A 22,097-nucleotide genomic window follows, 5' to 3' on the forward strand; every position below is an offset into this window, starting at 1 on the left:
ACACCTGCAAGAACTCAGGGAACAACAACAAAGACAGCCCAGAGCAAGCAGAAGGAAGGAAATAACCAAGATTAGAGCAGAATTAAATGACATAGAAACTAAAAGCACAATTCTAAGCATCAATGAATCCAGGAGTTGGTTCTTTGAGAAGATAAACAAAATAGACAAGCCTTTAAGTAGGCTCATCAAGAAAAGAAGAGAGAGGACACAAATAAACACAATCAAAAATGAAAAAGGAGAGATTACAACTGATACCACAGAAATAGAAGAGATTTTTAGAAGTTACTATGAAGAACTGTATGCCAAGAAATTTGAAAACCTAGGGGAAATGGACGCATTTCTAGAAAAATACAATCTTCCAAAACTCAGTGAAAAAGAAGCAGAAAATCTAAATACACCAATAACAGCAAAAGAAATTGAAGCAGTAATCAAAAAACTCCCATCACACAAAAGCCCTGGACCAGATGGTTTCACAGGAGAATTCTATAAAGCATTTAAGGAAGAGCTAACCCCTATTCTCCACAGACTATTTCAAAAAATCCAGAAGGATGGAAAACTCCCAAATTCTTTTTATGAAGCCAGCATAATCTTAATTCCAAAACCAGATAGAGACACAACAAAGAAAGAAAACTTCAGGCCAATATCGCTGATGAACATAGATGCTAAAATCCTCAACAAAATATTGGCAAATCGCATCCAACAATATATCAAAAAGATCATACACCATGATCAAGTAGGATTCATCCCAGGGATGCAAGGATGGTTCAATATTCGCAAATCAGTAAATGTAATACATCACATAAACAAAAGCAAAGACAAAAACCACATGATCATATCAATAGATGCGGAAAAAGCTTTAGATAAGGTACAACACCCATTTATGATAAAAACACTCAGCAAAGTGGGAATACAGGGAGCATTTCTCAAAATAATAAAGGCCATATATGAGAGACCTACAGCCAATATCATACTCAATGGGAAAAAACTAAAAGCTTTTCCACTAAGATCAGGAACAAGACAAGGTTGTCCACTTTCACCACTTCAACATAGTATTGGAAGTTTTAGCCACAGCGATCAGGCAAGAAAAGGAAATAAAAGGCATCCAAATAGGAAAGGAGGAAGCAAAACTGTCACTATTTGCAGATGACATGATAGTGTACATGGAAAATCCTATAGACTCTACCCCAAAACTGCTCAAACTAATTAATGAGTTTGGCAAAACAGCTGGTTACAAAGTCAATATCCAGAAATCAAAGGCATTTTTGCATACCAACAGTGAATCAGCAGAAGCAGAAATAAAGAGAAAAATCCCATTCGATATATCAAAAAAGAAAAATAAAATATCTGGGAATAAACCTAACTAAGGAGGTAAAAAACCTGTATGCAGAAAACTACACAGCCCTGAAGAACGAAATCAAGGAAGACACAAACAAATGGAAACATATACCTTGTTCATGGATTGGAAGAATTAACATCATCAAAATGTCCATACTACCCAAAGCAATATACAGATTCAATGCAATACCTATTAAAGTACCAATGGCATATTTCACAGACATAGAACAAAAACTTCGAAAATTTATATGGAACCATAAACGAGCCCGAATAGCAGCTGCTCTTTTGAGAAAGAAGAACAAAGTAGGGGAGATCACAATACCTGATATCAAACTGTATTACAAGGCCACTGTAATCAAAACAGCCTGATACTGGCATAAAAACAGGCACATAGACCAATGGAACAGAACAGAGAGCCCAGAAATCAACCCAACTCTCTAGAGTCAATTAATATTTGACAAAGGGGGCAGTAACATAAAATGGAGTAAAGATAGCCTCTTCAACAAATGATGTTGGGAGAACTGGACAGCTACGTGCAAAAAAATGAAACTTGAGCACAGACTTACACCATACACCAAAATAAATTCAAGGTGGATAAAAAACTTAAATGTAAGTCATAACACCATTAAAGTCCTAGAGGAGAACATTGGCAAGAAAATCTCAGATATTTCACGCAGCAACTTCTTTACTGATATGTCCCCTAGAGTAAGGAATGTAAAGGAAAGAATAAACAAATGGGATCTCATCAAAATAAAAAGCTTCTGAATGGCTAAAGAAAACAGTATTAAATTAGCAAGACAACCAACTGTATGGGAAAACATATTTGCCAATGATACCTCAGACAAAGTTTTAATCTCCAAAATATACAAAGAACTTACACGACTCCACTCTAAGAAGACACCCAACCCAATTAGAAAATGGGAAAAGGACTTGAGCAAACACTTCTCCAAGGAGGACATACAGAACATTCAGAGACACATGAAGAGATGCTCAATATCATTAGCTATCAGAGAGATGCAAATTAAAACCACAATGAGATACCACTTTACACCAGCCAGGATGCCTATCATAAACAAAGCAACAAACAACAAATGTTGGAGGGGTTGTGGGGAAAAGGGGTCCTTAGTTCACTGTTGGTGGGAGTGCAGACTGGTACAACCATTATGGAAAACAGTATGGAATTTTCTCAGAAAAATAAAAATCGACCTGCCTTTTGACCCAGCAATTCCACTGCTGGGATTATATCCTAAGAATCCTAAAACATCAATATCAAAGAACCTATGCACCACAATGTTCATAGCAGCACAATTTACAATAGCCAAGAGTTGGAAGCAACCTAGGTGCCCATCAGTAAATGAATGGATCCAAAAATTGTGGTACATATACACAAGGGAATTCTATGCAGCAGAGAGAAAGAAGGAGCTACTACCCTTTGCAACAACATGGATGGAACTGGAAAGCATTATGCTGAGTGAAATAAGCCAGGGGTTGAAAGACAAATACCATATGATCTCACCTTTAACAGGAAGCTAAACAACAAAACAAACAAACAACAAGCAGAAAAAAAAAACAAAAAAACAAAGACACTGAAATAGAGAACAAGGGATAGTGACCAGAGGGGAGAAGGAAGGGGAAGTTAAGGGGAAAATGGGGGGAGGGATTTGGAGGAACAAATAGAAAGGACACAGGGACAAGAACTAAGGTGGGTGGAAATGGGAGGGAGGTGGGGAGCAAGGGGCGGGGGAGGCTGGGATGGGAAAAATAGACAAAAAACTGTACTTGAAAAATAACTAAATAAAATTTAAAAAAAGAAAAAAAATAATAAAAATGAAGAGCAAGAATCAATAAAATAAAAAGACAAACAATAAAGAAAATTAGCAAAGCCAAAATCTTATTCTTTTTTTATTTTATTTTTTTAATTTCTTTTAAATTTTATTTATTTATTTTTAGAGAGGGGGGAAGGGATGGAGAAAGAGAGGGAGAGACACATCAATGTGTGGTTGCCTCTTGCATGGCCCCCACTGGGGACCTGGCCTGCAACCCAGGCATGTGCCCTGACTGGGAATTGAACTGACGACCCTTTAATTCACAGCCCATGCTCAATCCACTGAGCTACACCAGCCAGGGCAAAATCTCATTCTTTGAAAAGATTAACAAAATAAATAAATTTCTAGCTACAGCAATTAAGAAATAAAAGAGAGACTATTCAAATCTGCAATATCAAAAATAAAAATAAATCCTACAGTTATGCCAAAAATTTTACAATTTATAAAAATGTACAAATTCTATAAAAAAGATAACCGTATAAAACATACTAAAGAAATCGGCATCCTCTATCTTTTTAAGAAATTGAATTCATAGTTTAACGTTTTTTCACTAAGAAAATTACAGGCACAAGTGCTTCATTGGTGAAATCTACCAAGTATTTAAGGAAGAAATAATAATATCAATTCTACACAAAATATTTCTAAAATTAGAAAGACCAAAATACTTCCCATTTTACTATATGAGGCCAGCAAGAATTTAGCCCTTTAATAAGAATCAGAAATCATTGTCTTAGTAATTAACAGTCCTTCACTCCTATAAGAAATGCTGAATGGTTTGGCTGGTACAGTTGGCTTAAATTTATTTTTCTTTTAAGATTTTATTTATTTATTTATAGAGAGGGGAAGGGTGGGAGAAAGAGGAGAGAAACACTAATGTGTGAGAGATTGCATACCCCCACTGGAGACCTGGTCCGGAACCCAGGCATGTGCTCTGATAGGGAATCGAACTAATAACCTTTTAGTTCGCAGACCAGTACTCAACCCACTTAACCACACCAGCCAAGGCTGGCTTAAATTTCTTAATAGGACTCAGTTATAATTTGTTTAAACCCATTGTTGAGTCAGGGGAAGAGTCGACTTTAATCTCTGCTTAGGTGGAAAAGCAGAAAATTTATGCCACATGAAAATTGTAAAGAGTAAGATTTTGCTCATATAGTTCAGCAAGACTAAGAACAAGACAAGGCCTCGCAGTGGGTGGGGGCACAGCCATCAGGTAAGTGGCCGAATAGGGACAAAGGCCTCTTCTCACAGCACCAAGGGGGTGGCAAATTCTTTCACATTATCGTTTGGGACCCCAAACTCGCAATGTGTGAAGTATTTTATGAACTGAGCCCAGAGCCAGGCCACACTGGATCAGGCCTGACTCCAAGAGGCCTCACCCAGGAAAGGGAGGTGCTGAGGCAGCGCTAGACCAAGGTCACTATCGTTCAGTCTGGCCATCCAGGAAAATGCTACCAAGGACTGGAAATGAAAAAGTAGATATTCCTGTGTCAGAAATGTAGAGAGTGGAGAAAAGTAGAAACTAAACAAGAGAAAGGCAAACTAAAATGTTGGAGAAGGATGATAAGATCTTATTTTTTGTAAAGATAACTCTAATGATAATATGGAGGGAGACCTGAACGGGAAGACTTAAATGGAACTCCTTGTTTAACAGTCCAAGCAAGAGGAGATAAGCATCTAAAATAAAACACGGTGTGGAGAAATCATGAATTTACTAGGCATGTCTCAGATTGAGAGAATTTAATGTAAAATTTGAAAATGGACTGATCTCCCCAGGAACAGATCTCCTCTATGTGGACAGTCAAAATTAATCTCTGAAACTATATTTCGAATTCCAACTAAAAAAAGATTCTGCTAAGACACCTAACACCACAGTGCCTGGTGAGAAAGAACTAGCCGTCTTTTAAAAATCCATTTACAAAACTCCTCTTCCCCTTCTATTTGCAACTTATAATACTCTTGTAAATATGTAACCCAGTTTAATCCTAAAACAGCTCAGTTATCATTTTAATGAGAAAACTGAGGTTGTAAAATTGACCCAAGATCGAGCACCGCTGAGTGGTAGTCCAAGGACAGAAACCCACGGCGCAGCTCTCTTCCGGCTACACGGTACCGGAAAAGTCCATTAAAGACCGTGTGGACCTCACAGGAGGTAACAAGATCCCATGTGCAGGCAGGTCGTTATCAACCCAGAGCTGTATATGTGCCAGGAGGTGGAGATAAAATGATTAAAATAAAGACTGCTCTTCAAGAACTTGGAGTTTAGGCAGGGAGTTAAACACGTAAACCACTTATCCTGTATAAACTTAAAATACGTACTCTTTAAAAATTATTTAGCTAAATGTAACGACCAAACGCCAAGGGTCTATCGCAACGTTTACTTACATCTTGACGCAGTTTGCCCGGACCCCGGAGACTGCCTGGTGCCGCTCTGCGATCTGTCTGACTTCCCCTCGTCCGTGTCATGATCATCTGGCTCCTTCATCTCCTCAGTGAGCACAAAACTGAGACAGAGAAAAGGAGACAGAGAAAGGGAAAAGCTGTAAAATGGAAATCATTAACAGATTTTCCCCCTACCAACTTCCACAAGCACCAGACGCCAGGAGTATTGATGATAGTCATATATTTGCATAGTATTCAAGATGACTTCACCAGCAGGACCGCACAGCAGCCATCAGACACCTCTGCAGAGCAGCGAAATATAGCCAGATACACCCTTTCCTTTCTTCAGGCAAGCCCGTCATGGTGGTGCCCTCTGGCTGCCCAGGGGCTCACAGTGAAAGGCCACCCCCCGGGGTCCATCTTTTCCCTAAATGTTCCACCATTCAGAGAACTATCTCCCTTTAGTGCCCAGGGATTAAGGAAGAGGTGTTTGAGACACGGGTGATGAGTAGGAACTGGCCAGATGTAGAACGGAAAGGAGCATGTTAGGCAGAGGGAACTTAGAGAGAGGGCTGTCTGGGAAGCATGGAAAGTAGTCTATTGGCCAGAGCAGGACAGTGAAAGGGGCTTTGACAAGGAGGCAGGTAGCAGACTGTACCTTTGTCTCTAAGCTTTGCTAAGGAATTGAGAAATATATCTACGTTAACTGAACGCCAAGGAAAGGTCCGAAGGACGGTTGCCTCTGTCTTCTCTCTCCACCGCAGCTCTCCATGTGAAAACACATACTATATCTCCCTTCTAAGTCCTTCGCTTTTCCACACCAAACACCCGTGTTTCCTCAACATTCATCTATGGCATGGCTGGCAAGCAGAAAAAAACTATAGTTTTATTCGGATCATATTTGGCATTAGATTCAGGTTTGAATCCCAGTTTTGCCACACAACTAGCTAGTCACACCTTACATCAATTTCTCTAGTGTAAAATGGAAAGAGAAAACTACTTATAAAGCCACTATGAGAATTAATTGAACTAGTGCATTGTTATAACTTCCCAGTCACTAAAGAAAGACTAACATGCCCAAAGCAGGTATGATACATGACCTGCAGAGAGTGCAATAGGGTTCATTCCATCTGTTGTCTTGAAGTGACATTATAATGATGCCATCTCTTGATTTGGGGCATCAATAGTATATTGACCAAATGTATAGAAAACCGACCAGAATGGCAGTGGCAAATGTAGTCCAGGACTGAATAGGAAAACTGACCAGGTACAAGGCAGCACACAGGACCCAGACTGGGTTTCCCATGGGGAACCAGGCTGTCAATGCACCTAGGCTGCTGTAAGGCTTGCTTTTGCTAAAACTCCCTCGCCCTGAGTTGAAACTGCAGATGTTTAATGTATATCTCTGAAGCAACTCCTTGTAGTCTATGTTAAGCCATCCCAAAGACGGAATGTAGCCAGATCAATCACTTTTATAGTTCCCTTACATTTGCAACATTTTCCCCTTGTTATCTGTAACACGTAATCACTTAAAGAAAACCTAAATATAATGAAGGAGAACCTTCTTTGATGTAATGCTGCTGGAAAGTAATAAAAGCCTGTCCAGGCGAGGATCGGGGGCCCTCTCTCACTTAGAGAGTGGCCGTGCCTTCACTTTTCTCCACAGGACTTCTGCAGTCTGTGTGAATTTGTTCATCGCGTCCACAACACACGGACCCCCACGGGCCAGAGTCCGCATCACAAATGTTTTTACTATAAACTATTATCAAGAAAGATATGTCTAAGATGACACTCATGCTATTAAATTGGTGTTTAGTATCTTGGAGCCATTTTTCTTAGTCACCAAAATGATGTTTTATCCTTTTAAGCGTTCACGCGCGCGCGCGCGCGTGCGCGTGTGTGTGTGTGTGGTGTTTTCCTTTTTTTTTAGTTGTTGTTCTCTGCTTCCTTCCTTTCTCTCACCAGATTGTAGATTGTATGCCCACTGGGGCTGGGGGTTATGTCAGAATCAAATGACAGAAAAATTTTAAGTAGCAAGATCTTTAAAATCCAAACTCTATCATCAGTATGTTTCCTGTTTCTTCAAGCCTGGATGCAAAAGCTTGCTTTCTGTGTTTATACAAGTCACTGATTTAAAAATAATTAATGATAATAAGTAATTATAAAAATGGACATTGAAGCAATGTCAGCTGTTGTAGTTTGGCTACAAATTACCGCATACTGCAGGTAAACTTGTTCAGAGAGCTATAAACATACCTAATGTCATGTTCTGCCTTGTTTTCAAGGTTCTCATAACTTAAATCAGTTAAATTCTCAAAACTGTCAAGCATATTTGTATACGAATGGTGTTATGCTAGGTGGGCATGGAGCAGATACAAAGATGAGAAGTACAGAGGCCCTGAACTTAAACAGTTTACAATCTAAGAAGAAGAAATCGACAATTCTATTTAAAATTTATAAAGACTTTCTTTATTTATTTTTAGAGAGAGACAAAGGGAGAAAGAGAGAGAGAGAAACATTGATCGGTTGCCTCTTGCATGGCCCCAACTGGAGACCTGGCTGGCAACCCAGGCACGAGCCCTGACTGACTGTCCAGGGATCAAACAGGCAACATTTTGGTTTGCGGGAGGACACCCAACCCACTGAGCCACACCAGTCAGGGCAGCAGTTCTCTTTAAATACGGTCTTGGAATAAGCTTCTCTTCTAAACCACTGGCTCATCTCCATCTGAGGCTGGCCAGACCTAGGACACTCTGACAGTCACGACTGAAGTGGCGACTACAGATGAAGATTTCCTTGCTAAAAATCAACATTTCAGTATTGGCAGGAAACTAAACTACTCTTTTCAATTGCCATGACATAGGCCCCCAATAAGGCACTGGGATCACCCAGCAAGCTGAACTAACAAGTTCCAAAAATTAGTTAGTCTACTAGTCACGTGGGAGGTGCTCCTGGTATCCTGGAGACTAGCAGTGTAATTGGTGAGATGGAATAAGGTGTTTTTCTTTGTTTGTTTTGTTACAAGGAATGGACTGGGAAATTGTACTGCAAACTGATGAGGCTCTAGATCCCAGAAGGTGTTCACATCCCAGTTCGGCCTCCTTTTATATGTAAAATTGGGATGATGAGCTTGTCTGGCAGCTATTGTAAGTGTTAAATGAGATCTTTTATACCTATAGTTCTCAGTTCTGGCTGCACTTTAGAATCACTTGGAAAACTTTGTATGGCATACCGTTCTTGCGTCTTACTCCCTATGTAGTTCCGTTATGTAGTCAGGGACAAAAACCAGGGTTAAGGGTCATAAGGTTATATACAGCACCTAGTAGAAGCTCAAAACTGGTGGCTGTTTTTACTATAATTACTTCACATTCTCTTTAATATAGCTAGGGCTCAACACATACGATCTTGGACCTTCAGAGTTGAAAGAGATCTTACCTCGTCCAACCTCCCCCTCAGTGTAAGCCAGCACCTTTGGAAAAGCAGTCTGGTGTGCTGGCCTCGCCGAGAGCATTTGGCCAGAGTAGGTAGGACCGACTGGGTCTGAAGCCTGGTTCTCCCAACAGTCATAAGGTATTAAATATTCAGCCTCTCTATGCCTTACTATTCTCATCTGTGACGTATAGTGCGTACTTCATAAAGTTGTTCTGAAATATCAATAAATTAATCAATAAAACTTTAAGAACAGTGCCTGGCACATAGTCACAGAGTATGTACAATGATCAAACAGGTAAGTGTATCAATTCCTGAATAAATAAACAGAAATCAGCTTCAACTTCACCATTTCAAGTAAGAAGGTGAACATATCCTGTTAATGCTCAGCTCTAGGTCTTGGTAAGTTCATTTTCCATTAAGCTGAAATCTTCTTCCCTCTAACTTGGATCCATTTGGTCCTTATTCTTCTTGGGACAAAAAAAAACACCTCAATTTTTACTGTGTATTGTAGCTATTCAAATCATTGGAACTGGTTCACTTTTCTCCCCAGACCCTCTCTGTTCCCAACTAAAGCACCCAAATTCTTTAAATTATTCCTCATTAACATGGTTTCAACTTTTTTCAGGATCTTGATAGCTCAAGAAGTTAATTTCCAATGCATCCTCTACGAACCCCAAATTCGTGTCTTTGAAGGATCTGTACCTTTTCCAAGAGATGATGAAGTGTCACTGTGCCCGCACCAGCAGTGTCCTTTAAGGCAGCCCCATATTACATCATCTTTGCGGTGGGAGGGCAGGCTCACCGCATACTGACTCACTGTAATCAGTTTGCAGTCAACTCGAATGACTGACCCTCATTTGTGTTCTTAGCCATAACCTGTCTTACACAACTGAATTTGCTAGCTTTGGTTGCCTACTGGCAAAACTATTTGAAATCTACTTTTATTTGATTCAGGCTCATTAGCACAGCCTTTAGTGAATTCTGTAACCGACTCATTTCTGTCAAGGTTTCAGTCTCAGCCCTTAGGAAGTGTAAAGAAAACAGAAAATGATAGTGCATGGCGGGGTAGGGGGGGTGGCGGTGCTGCTACAGGAAGGCTATCCGGAAGCTAGACAAGGTGACATTACTCGTATTCACTCATTAGACTTCAGGGTCAGTGCTCACTCTCAAATGTGCAAGCATTCCACTTCAGCAGTGTACCAGACTGGTCATATTAAGACTCAGAGATTGTTGAATTAAAGCAAACATTCAACCCTGGCTGGTGTGGCTCAGTGGATTGAGCACAGGCCTGTGAATGAAAGGGTCACCAGTTTGATTCCCAGTCAGGGCACATGCCTGGGTTGCAGGCTTGGTCCCTGGTGGGGGGCACATGAGAGGCAACCAGACATTGATGTTTCTCTCCCTCTTTCTCCTTCCTTTCCCCTCTCTCTAAAAATAAATAAATAAATAAATAAAATGTTTGGTTTTTTTTTAAAGCAAACACTCAGTGTTTACCATGGGAAATACGACTGTGGAGAGAATAATGGCTGTTTTTTCAAATGTTTGCTGAGGGTCAAGCATAGTTCTAAGGATTCTATACATACTGTTTCATATATTTCTCAAAGTGTTACATGCTTTTTAAGATGTAAAAGCAGAACAGTTACTCTTTGAATCCTTTCTCTCACCCAGTGCATGCAATCAGTTTGCAAGTCCTGCCACCAAGGGTAGAGTTATTAAGCCTCTTGAACGCACCCCCTCCGTTCTGTTCCCAGTGTCACTAGCCTAGTTCTGCTTCTCATGGTGTCTCAGCTGCACCCTACCACAGCCTCACACCTTGTCTCTCCTAACTCCAGTCCATTCTCTACATTGCCTCTTGTAATTCTAAAACACAGCTTTTGTGCCACTCTTGTATAAAGCCTTTAATGGCTCCTCTTTGCCATAAAATAACTCAGATTCCTTGGCATGGCACAAAGGTCCTTCAGCTTAGGGTCTGTCGCTCATTTCTTGTTATTTTCCCTGTCCCCAGTTTCTCTGCTGCCCCTTCTCCTTCTCAAAGGTTTTAGTCCACAACCACCCAGAACAACTCACAATTGACTGGACACAATGACTACTTGTAGGCAACAAGTATGTATTGTGCAGCTACTATGTGTTATTCACATGCTACACACTTTACCTACATTATCCTATTTCATTGTAACAAGGACCCATGCGGTTAGCATTAGCATTGTCCTTTTCAGAGATGAGAAACTGAAGCGCAGAGGACTCAGCTAGCCGAATGTCACACGGCCAAGTGTGGGGCGGGGTGCCTCGCTTCACCTGGAGACCCGGGCACTTTTCCACCAAATTCCCTGCTTTTGCTTAGCAGGGTCTAACTCCGCTGGTCCCCGCTGGATTATGCGCTAATAGCAGGCACGAACTGTGTCCACTTTATAACCAGTGTCTCGCTCCACGCCTGCGAACGCGGGTCACTTCAAATGCTTGAACTGATGATCCATTGGAAGGACGAGGGAATGTGTCTAAAGGACGCTGGCGTAGCCTAAAAAGAAAGTCCAAGAGGGGTTCACTACTCCCCCACTCGCTAACAGATTTGCCAGGGCCCAAACTTACCAAAGAAACTGACAGCCGCAGAGTTCCTAGTCACAGCCCTGGCCTGGGGAAAGTCTTGTTTACGGCAGTTACCGTGGCGACGCTTCCGGGCGTCCTCCGCCCGGGCCGTGAAGCGCATGCGCCCCAGAGTGGGTGTCACTGGGAACTTCTGTCTCACTCGCCCTTTGGTCCCGGTTATCTCACCAAGTGTGACTCAAGTTCAAAGCCAATTGGAAAAGCCCAGCATTCTACCAGTTTAGTGTCCCAGTTTAATTTTTACATCCAGTTTATATTATTATCCTAAGGATATTATAGTACTAAACCCAATGACTTTTGAATGCTTTCGAAAATACCTGCCTAATAATATAAAATGGCCTAAAAGATCCCCTGACCGAGTAGTGTCACCAGCAAAGATACTTCGGGAGGCTTTCGTTCATTTGTTTATTTACTTAGGTATTTATTTTACACTACGTTGTCTGTTGGCCTTCAATAGTAAATCAGATTTCATGTCATGGGCTCTCCAGTCGCAGGACGCTGGGCGCAGAACACAGAAAAACTTGACGGATTTCTCAGTTTAGCTGTTTGCTCAAGTGTTCTGGTGCTACACCCAGAGCTCGAACTGACTTTTAAATAGCTAGTGTTACTGATTACAAAACATAGTTTTAAAATGGCTACAATATTGCAATAATATGTAACCAAGAAGTTTGCATCCAGAAAATACAAAGGATTCATAATTCAGTAAGAAAAAACTAACCATCTAATTTTTTAAATGTGCAAAGGACTTTGAATACTTCACATCCCATCTATGAGTGGTCAATAAACACGTGGAAAGATGCTTCGCAGCAGTCCTCGGAGAGACGCGCGCAACAATGTACACACTCCACACTCACTGGGATGGGTCCCATTTTTAAACTGCCAGCACCAAATGTGGAAGGCTATGGGAGCAACTGGAACTCCACACACTGCTGTTGGGCATGCAGAATGGCACACTTTGCAAATCCTTTGGCAGTTTCTTTAAATAAATAAAATCTTTAAAAACATAAAAGTTTAAACCGATACCATACCATTTTATGTCCAAGGTATTTACCCAAGAGAAACAGAAACTTATGTCTGGCTCTGACCGGTGTGGCTCAGTTGGTTGGGTATCATCCTGCAATGTGAAAGGTCACAGGTTTGCTTCCCAGTCAGGGCACATGCCTGCATTTCAGTTCTGTCCCCAGTCAGGACGTGGACAGGAGGTAACTGATTGATGATTCTCTCCCTCTCTCTCCCTCCCTCCCCCTCTTTCTAAAAATAAATGAAGCCAATGAATTACTGTCTTTAAATAGATATAGCTTATTATAAATTATTTGTTAATGAAGTCAATAGGGAAACATTGCTGTATTACATTTTGCTTACTGGTTTCCAAGTTATACAACTTTCCAGAAACTTCAAACCATGTGTTTATTGGCAATATTCAAATATTCTCTTTAGAAAGTATTCTCTAGGATTTTTTTTTTTAGAAAGGACCTAACCTTATTATTAAATTGTATACCCAGAGGGTCTGAAAAGTCAGAAAACATAAGATAAACTTATTTTTAGATAGCATGTTAGTTATATTTTCAAATATGCTCAATATGTTTTCTGTCAACTTCCAAACACCTTTTCAGGTGAAATTAAAAACCTTGAAATTAAAAGCAATGGGTTCAATTGTTAATTAGAGAAAAACAAATAAACTCACTACATAATGTCTTTAAAAATCTGGAAACAGACAATAGTGTATTTATTTGAACACTAAAAACTGTCAGTTATTTCTGAGTGTTTACTGTGAGTCAGGTCTGTTCTTAGTGTATTTACAGGTATTTACCTCACTTAATCCTCACAACTTTGTAGGAAAGACTTCGAAAGATGCCATTAATTTGCCCAAAGGGAGACAGCCCCGAGTCCAAGCCTTCCAACTGCAATACTTACACCCTTTGCTACATTGCTGTGTCAGTTATCTCCTGTAAGTCAGAAGTCCCACGATTATTTTAAAAAGAGCTTCAAGTCCTGGTTTTACTTCTTATAAGCACTTTGACACGAGGCAACTTCCTTCACCTCCAGGGCTCAATTTCCTCATGTGTAGTGGGGTGGGTGGCATTTAACAACTAACTCATGAGTTTACTGTGAGATTGAAATAAAATAATGGGGATACTGCAGCTTGGCACAGTGCCTGCCACAGTAATGGCTCAATAAAGGACAGCGATTATGATGACGGTGCTTCCATGCCATACACAAGGGGGGATGGCAGCAGGGGACCGGCTTCAGAGAAAGACTGCCTGTGTTCCCATTCTAGTGCCACCACCTCCTAGCCATGTGACCCTGAGAGAGCACTTACCTCCTTGCACTTCATCTGCAAAATAACGATAATCGTACCTACCCACATTAAGCTGTCAGGAAGTCAAGTAAAGTGGCTAAAACACTGCCTGGCACTTAGTAAACAGTAAATTATTGTTAAATTCTGCTAGCTCAAATTATTTCACTATACAGTGTAGGAATGACTGTACTACAACTGCAGATTTAATTATTGATCTAGTTTTTCTTCCAAGCGACTATTTGGAGAACTATAAATTTTACTAAAGTCTAACAAGTGATTAGCAACTTTCTATTGCACATTGGAGAAGCTATATGGTGCCGGGCTGTGGCCTGAGTCTAAACAAAAGAAATACAAGTAATCTGAGAGTCCTAGGAGTAAATACAAATGTATACATCACAGTCAAATGTAGCAGAGCGTGCCCCTCTGCAGTGCAATAGACTCCAGCCTTGAGCACATTATCAGAATCACAGAAAGAACGAATTCAGACACTAGAGTTTCTGAACAAGAGACCCAGAGTAGGGCCCAAGAGTTTTCATTTCTAACAAGTACCCAGGCTGATGCTGCTGCCGCTGCTGCTGCCAGGGGTTCAGACTGGGGGACCCACTGATGCAATTGGCTCTGAAAGCTGATAGAGGCCTTTTAAGTAATGTAGCTGTTAATTAAAACCAAGTATGCACCAATTTATGATTGAGGACAATAACATCTTTGTAATGATGGTTCCCAAACTTGGCCACACAACGTAATTATCTTAGGAGGTTTTAAAATATTAATGTTTGTGTCCTGCCCCTAAATATTCCAATTTACTTGATATGTATAGAGACTTGGGCATTATGAATTTCAGAAGGTCCCCACATGCTTCTAATGGAAGCTGAAGTTGAGAAGCACTGCTTTAGAAGGCCTAGGAAAGAAAGGCTTTTACAGATGGTATTCTTGGAGTTTTTAAATCTTATGTAGCAAAAACCAACATTAACAAGATGGATACCTGAACATCAGGCCCACAGGTTGCCAGTGAGCTAGTGATAAAAGTTTCTTGCCATGGTTCTCAACTCTGGCTTCACATTAAATCACCCTGAGCTTTTAAAAACGGCATGCCCAGGCCTCAACGAGCCCCTCGGGGAGTCAACTGTGGCATCTTTTAAATGCTCCCAAAGTTGAGAATCTTGGCTTTTGAGGTTTACAGAAATATAAGGAAAAAACAAAGATAAAGAGCCAACCAGTTGAAGAATAATTAGGAAAATGAATGTCCAAAAAATGCATTCACAAACCAAGTAGATAATCTTACATTTCAATAATATAAGGAATAAAAGTAAAATGGTTTATATCCCAGGGAGGGATAGTATTTATTAAATACCATGTTTCAAAAAGTGCAATATGGATGAGGGAATTTTGCATTATTTGCAATAATGCAAATGGATACAGATGATTTTATGTAAATAAGATCAGTGGTACCAGAAGAAGATAATATTATTTTTGGCTATAACAATGAAGAGGCCCAAAAGGAAGCTGCATCAGACACTTCCGAGAACACAGACTTACAACTGCAGGAGAAGGGAAGGTTCCCTTATCCGAGAAAGTGTTCCCCAAATACATAGTTGCAGTGTGCTTCCCTGCCCCCCCCCCATAACCACCTCACTTAGATGGGGAATTCCTATTACACAGCCAGGGAGTAAATATTTCAAAAACCAAGTTTAAAATAGAAACCAATGTCTGAAAGCCAAACAGAGGTATGTATGGCTGTTGGCCTTAAACAGCCAAATTGGCCTTAAAGAAAGACCTACCCTGAATGCTTAGTAGACTCAGGGCTAGGAAAATTGATAGCAACTTTTCCTATTCAATTTTGTTTCAAATACTAAATACACCCATTAGTCATTGTTACTGCACTGAAACATTTGAGCTCTACGATCATTACTGATTTTATGTGCGTTACCATTACTGGTGACACTTTCACATTTAAAGACCATGTAAGAATTTTACAATATATACAACCACTCTAACCTGCTGAAGCAAATATAAATGATTACTCTCATGCCCACTTTTTAAAGCTGTACATTCCACTGATGGAAAAGTAATGGGCTACCGTGACTTTTCCGAAAACAAAAAAAACAAAGAGGTGTTAAATTTTTCTGAAAGCCAGACTTTAATCACACAAAGGCATTCTGTTATAATTTATATGCAAAGCAACTTAGTTCTTCAGAAAATAAAAATCAAATAGATCAATATTTAAGATATATTAGACAGGGGGGTAGGGTAAAATAAAAGATATATTAGACAAAAAACCTGAAAAAGGGTAATAATATATTACTCAAACTTTAAAATTCTTATGAAATATTAGAATACGAAACTTTAATTTTTCCTATAGCTAAAAGTTTTACAGGACATTACAGTTTGGTTAACTGATGGAAATCTATTTAAAAGTTCAAAAATAAAATAATTGCTTTATTTCTTTGGTCTGTAAGATCTTTGTAGTTTTATCTGAAAGAAGGACAAAAACTGGAAAGCAAGAGCAGCGAAAGGGGATGGAAGCTCAAGAACACACTGTGAGAGGCAGCTGTAGAACTTGACCTCACTCATGACACGTGGGTAGAAAGGGCAAACCAGCCTTCTTCATTTTGTCTCTCAATCTGTTGAAATAAAGATGCAAAAAGGATTTAGAAACTAATCAGAAACGGTGAGTCCATGCAAGTAAGTACACAGAACCCTACGCCCCTGCACAGTACTGGAAAGTAAATGGCCAGGGGCCATTTTTATTCTCTATCAGAGAGACTCCCAGGTAACTGATCCCCTGGACAGCAGGTATGCTTGTTGATTTATGACACCTAATTTTTAAAAAAATGATAAATCCAGTATTTTATGCAAATCAGAGGTACAACTTTAAAAATAACAATTATTTAATCTTATAAGTTAAATTTGTTTATAAAAGTTTACTTTAAAGCATTTTTAGTATATATTAAACAGCAAAGGTCAAATCTTCCAGTGTTGGACAACCAGGATATCTGAGCCCATCAATTAATTTAGACTGTAAATATCTGCTGTTTATTGAAACACTCACTATTCGGTCTAATTACTGAAGTAGTAACATGAGCAGCAAAGAAGATTCCCCCATATCAGAAGTTGTTAGCTCAAGTTTTCGGATGTGATGTTTATTATTTTAAAGGTATCCTCACATTTGCTATGCCCAAACACTCAGAGGAACTATGTTTGGCTGTATCATCAACACACAAAAATGCCTTTTGCTAAAATTTTGGATATATTGTAAGATGCTTAGTTTCTATGCAATCCTATAATAAATGAGAACACATGACAAATGTGTAAGACATTTATTTACTCTTTGAGCCATAAGTGTAACCAGTGCACCTCCGCGTGGCACCTGGGGCCACAGAGAGTGGCCACCCCCGGGCTCTGACTCTCCCAAACCCCACCCAGCTGCAGCAGGGACCGAGGGCACCAGCATCTCAGGATGCCTACAGCACATTTAAGGCACATGCCCATGTCCTGCCACTCTATCTGGAATGTTCTCCCTGAAACCAGTAATTTCTAGTCTGTAAGGATTGTTAAAATCCTACTGAATTTTATCTTATTCCTTAGTTACTCTATAAAACAGAAGAAGTACATGGCTTTTGTGTTTTTCTAATGAAGGTAAATTCATATTTATTTACTTCTGAAAATTCCACATCATCTTTAGGATAACAGACATGATAATTAAGAATGAAAATCACTAACACAGCCACCTTCCACCCTCACCCTCCAGCCCCCAAATACATCTCACAATTACATTTTATCATATACCTTTGCTCTTGGATTAACAGGTGTGAGTTGCCCACTTCCTGAGGTGGCATTTAGTGGAGAACAAGAATTACTAGTAGCCCCTGAAGACCTATTTGTGAAAAATAAGAGAGAGAGAGAGAGAGGTAATCTATCATCATTAACCTTCAGAAATTATATAAGACTGACAATTCTTGATAGTGGCAAGAACTTGAAAAGGTATGGCTGACATAGATCCAAATGAAATAAATTATTCATAACATTTTCACTAACCTAAGTCTTTTTTTTACAATGAATATACTTTCCTTTTTTAGAGTATTTTTAGATTTACAGAAAGACTGAGTGTGAAGTACCAAGAATTCCAATATAGTCCTCAGGCCCTCCTCCCCTACCCAGTTTTTCCGATTATTAACACCCTGTATCAATGTGGCACATTTGTTACAATCGATGAGGTAACAGTGTTACATTATTATTAACTAAATCTATTGTTTATATTAGAGTACAAGCATAGTGTCACACATTCTCTGGGTTTTGACAAATGTATAATGACACGTATCTACCATTACAGCAACAGACTAGTACGTTTTTAACATTAAAGCGGGGAAAGGATGTGCAGGGGTGAAGACGACGACCCAGGCAGTGGAAGAGTAACAGGACCTGGAGCGGGGCAGTGCGCCAGCAGGCGCGCAGTGGGGATGGAAAGCCAGGTAGGTACATCCCTCGTGTCTCCATTTGCCACATGTAACCCACACAGGCAGACCACACAATTAGCTCCGTGAGCTTCGGTCTCTTTATCATAAAGGAGGAAAACACTAGTGGTCAATTACCCACCCTGTCATATATCATCTCCTAGTTTTGTAACCCATAAAGCATTCTACATACGTGCTTTTACCCAGTTTTGCTTTCATTAGCCAGCCCATGCTTTCTATGCTCCTTCTGTCCCCCCCCAAAATTGTCCTCTAACTACTTTATTTTCTTTACATCAGTGAGTCTGAACCTAAGTCAAATATGCACTTTCTTTTGTCACAATGATACATACCACATTCTTGATTTTTTTAAAGTAAATATTCACATTGTAACCCTACCTTCTTGTATTGACTCCACTGGTAGGAGAGACGATACTGCATTTTGAGCTTTCTGGGGCTTCTGCTCCTGGAATAGATACCTCAATTGTCTTCTTTCCTCCTTCTAAAATATAACAATAAATACTAGTTCATTACCTTTCATTAAAATAAAAATATAAAATTTAACTTGTTTTCTGTCTTACTGTAAATTTCACATTAAATTTGAGAGTTCTTTCTATAGTTTTATCATTATGGCCCACAGATACACTTGAAGGATTATTTTTTAATGAGCTGTGAGACAAGAAACTTTAGTTACTAGTGTCAATTCAGTAGCATGCCAGTTCATAGCCAGAATCTTCAGACAAGTAGTATCATGTCAGATCTGGAAGTGAAAAACAGAAATTAAGAGCTAGCCCTAAAGAACTTGAGATTTTTTGTCAAAAGTAGCTTATCTAAAGTTTTCCAAAGAAAGAAAAAAATTCTGAAGTCATTCAGTAAAACTTTAAATCTTCAACATGTATTACAGTATTACTACTACTGAAGACTTTAAGTAGGAGGGGCAAGATGGCAGAAGAGCTTGCATGGCCAATGGCAATAGTGAGGTACGTTTTCAATACAGGGTCTGGCCAAAGTAACACCTGCTTGAGTGTGGTTGGAAGGATAATAATATGGGTGTAAAAATTCATTGTTTTAATTTGAACATTTTAAAATGTTCACATGGTGTCCTTGAGTGTGAGATTGTTGTTAAAGAATTACATGCTTATGATTTTGTAATAAAAGATTTTATAATAAAAAGGGGGCATTACTTGTGCCAGACCCTATTTTCAGATGCGGGTTATCAATCAACAAATATTTACTAAGTATCTACTAATGAAAGGCTTTATGCCCACCCAGTCAGTTCCACAGAGGCTTCCACGAATCACTGCTCAAAACCAGTGATTTCTGGGCTTGAGGGGGTAATGAACTCCTATTTACACATTCCTCGTTTCCCTAGAAAACAAGAGTTTTTATGGCAAATGATTTATTTTTATCTTATCATTATAGTCCACAGTGGTTCCTGTGAAAGACCTAAGAAAAGAATATCTTAAATGCTGTAACCACTGCAATGACAAGAATAGTCACAAATCTACCAATTTGCTTTAGAACTTAGGACAAACCATATAACCTATGATCTACTCTCGGGGTGTGTTGAGGACTAAATAAGAACATAAATAAAAATATTTTTACCTTAAAGAACTATTAAAACAGAAGATTCTATTTAATCACAGAATTATTCTTAAGAGTAACCTGCTTTATTTTTCTTCACTGCACTAAGCACAAACTGCCACTATCTCACACATTTGTTTGCGTATTTGTTCATGGCCTGCTTCCCAAGTTGAACACTGAAGCAGTCAAGGGGGCGGGGACTTGTCCAGTTTGATGCAGTATCCCCAGCGTCCAGAACATGGCAGGCATGTAGTAGGTGTACACACTTATTCACTGATTTAATTTATGCATTCTAATTAGAAGTTGCATCTAGACTTCGTGACTATGAAGAAGAGTAAGCAAAGCCATCATTTGAAGAAACCTAAAATAAAGAGGAAGGGACCTGGGAAAACGCACCATCTGTCATTTTCCAGGAATTTCTGAAAAGAGTCTGCTTTCTGGGTCTGTAGTTTCAAAAAGAAAATAACTTCTAACTAAAAGAAAAAGTCCTGTTGGCAGAGACCTTAAAGGAAACCTACTTCAACCACCCGGGCGACACATGAATCTTTCTAAGGCCCGAAAGCCCGGGCACCTGAGGGGACACACACCACCCACTGATGCAGAGCTTTTCCTGCGTCTGACGGAGCCCCCCCTCACACGGAGCCACCAGCACTGCCTGCACAGCCTTTGTGCAGCTCCGCCCCTCGAGGATCTTAATCATTTAATTTTTGGCTAAGGAGCGACTTCAGATCTACTTCATTTCATCAGCACCTTTTAAAATGTGAATACTGTGACAGCTGATTTTTCAGTTACTGCTCTATTAGTTAGAATCCCCTCTAGCTTTTCACGTTCCTAAACATAAAAATAAAAAGTTTAATTTACAAATTCATGTTTCAGTGAGTTCAGCAGAGTAACCTGTAACTTGTTGCCGATGCAATTCTACATGATCATCTTGATGCTTTCACCCTATGCAGGATGTGTTTTAAGTAAATCACCTACTGCAGTGAGTCCCGTTTCCATGTGGCACAGCTTCACCCAGACGCCCAGATTACCACAGCTCCGTGGGACAGTTTTCTCCCAGGAGACTGGCCTTCCAGCTCTCTCTCTGTCATTTATTCTCTGACTTGGTCTGTTTCTTTCCACATAAAACTGACAGCACTGAAATATATGTTTCTTCAGTTCAATATATACTTACAAAAGTGAAAACTACTTAGCTTTTAAACTGTCTACCTTTTAAATCATGAATCTGTGACCAATCAGTCCAGGCTGTGAGAGGTGACTGGGTAGGTGATGCTGGTGGAGAGGAAGGACCCAAACCAACAAGTTTCTGCTGCTCTATTAACTGCAAGAGTTTTCCACGAGCCTCCATACTCTGCCGGTTCAATTCTGCAATCCGTTCCTCCATGCTGCTTGGTGTAAGAGGTTGCGCTGCTGGAAAAGTCTTTTAAAAAAAGCACAAATTCCATATTAAAAATAACCCAAACAATTCTGACTTTTTGTAGAAATAAATTATTGCATAAAGGGCCAGCAAGTTAATACTCATGGTCCCTGCTATATGCATGCTTGAATAATGGATAAACAATTAAATTTACAAGTCACTTAACTGAAAAATTAAGACTACAACAAAGGGATAATAATCCTAATATTGGTGTCACATAAGTCCTCTAGTCCCTCTGTCCACGGAGCATGTCTGTGGGACAAGCTTTCCTGCATCTCTTGGTGTTCGCTGAAATTCAGAAAAGCTCACATGAGGAGACTGTTTCTAGAGATGTGGCTTCCAAGTAACATGCACATTGACGCCGGGTCTGGGCTCTGAACTGCAATATGCAAAAGGGTCTGCTGTAGTTTAAGGACGTGCTTCCATAATCATAATCTTCATGCATGCACCATGAATAATTCTTTGGCAAAGATTTCTAGGACCCTATCGCTCCTTCTGACTACACGCCAGCCTCCCCAGGCCACTTGTGGCCCACAATATTTGATTCAAGACAGCTGGTGACTGGAAAGGAATACAAGAGGGGAAAAAAAGAAAAACTACCCAAGGAATAGAAAATAAGTTTGCTTTGAAAATTCCTGAAATATAAGTGTCATTCTGAATTATTTCATTTAACTGAATATGTCCCTTTGTGTGGTAAAAACAATCTCTAAAAGAAATCAGTAATTTGTAGCTTATGCCCATTAGTTTAAAAAGAGATTGTCAAAACATATGAA

General features: G+C 39.7%; 2 protein-coding genes across 3 annotated transcripts in view; both read right to left on the reverse strand.

The window, feature by feature from the left end:
- The window catches only part of CFAP44 (cilia and flagella associated protein 44), a 127,489-nt gene extending 115,875 nt beyond the window's left edge, over window positions 1-11,614 (reverse strand). Inside the window, exons 1-2 of the mRNA XM_037136866.2 lie at window positions 11,562-11,614; window positions 5,547-5,665 (exon numbers count right to left, since the gene is read on the reverse strand). Coding sequence (XP_036992761.2) covers window positions 5,547-5,646 — 100 coding nt within the window. The 5' untranslated portion in view covers window positions 5,647-5,665; window positions 11,562-11,614. The remainder of the gene's footprint in view (window positions 1-5,546; window positions 5,666-11,561) is intronic.
- Window positions 11,615-15,233: 3,619 nt separating this feature from the next.
- Window positions 15,234-22,097, reverse strand: part of SPICE1 (spindle and centriole associated protein 1) — a 62,756-nt gene continuing 55,892 nt past the window's right edge. The window contains exons 15-18 of one of the 2 annotated variants that reach the window (XM_053663124.1): window positions 21,117-21,327; window positions 18,723-18,825; window positions 17,662-17,749; window positions 15,234-16,496 (exon numbers count right to left, since the gene is read on the reverse strand). In XM_053663124.1, the coding sequence (XP_053519099.1) occupies window positions 16,443-16,496; window positions 17,662-17,749; window positions 18,723-18,825; window positions 21,117-21,327 (456 nt within the window). In that variant the 3' untranslated portion in view covers window positions 15,234-16,442. The remainder of the gene's footprint in view (window positions 16,497-17,661; window positions 17,750-18,722; window positions 18,826-21,116; window positions 21,328-22,097) is intronic. The other variant, XM_037136889.2, reaches the window with a different exon arrangement.

The sequence above is a fragment of the Artibeus jamaicensis genome, unplaced genomic scaffold (assembly GCF_021234435.1).
Source record: "Artibeus jamaicensis isolate MK-2021 breed Jamaican fruit bat unplaced genomic scaffold, CSHL_Jam_final contig_3126, whole genome shotgun sequence".
Lineage (NCBI taxonomy): Eukaryota > Metazoa > Chordata > Mammalia > Chiroptera > Phyllostomidae > Artibeus > Artibeus jamaicensis.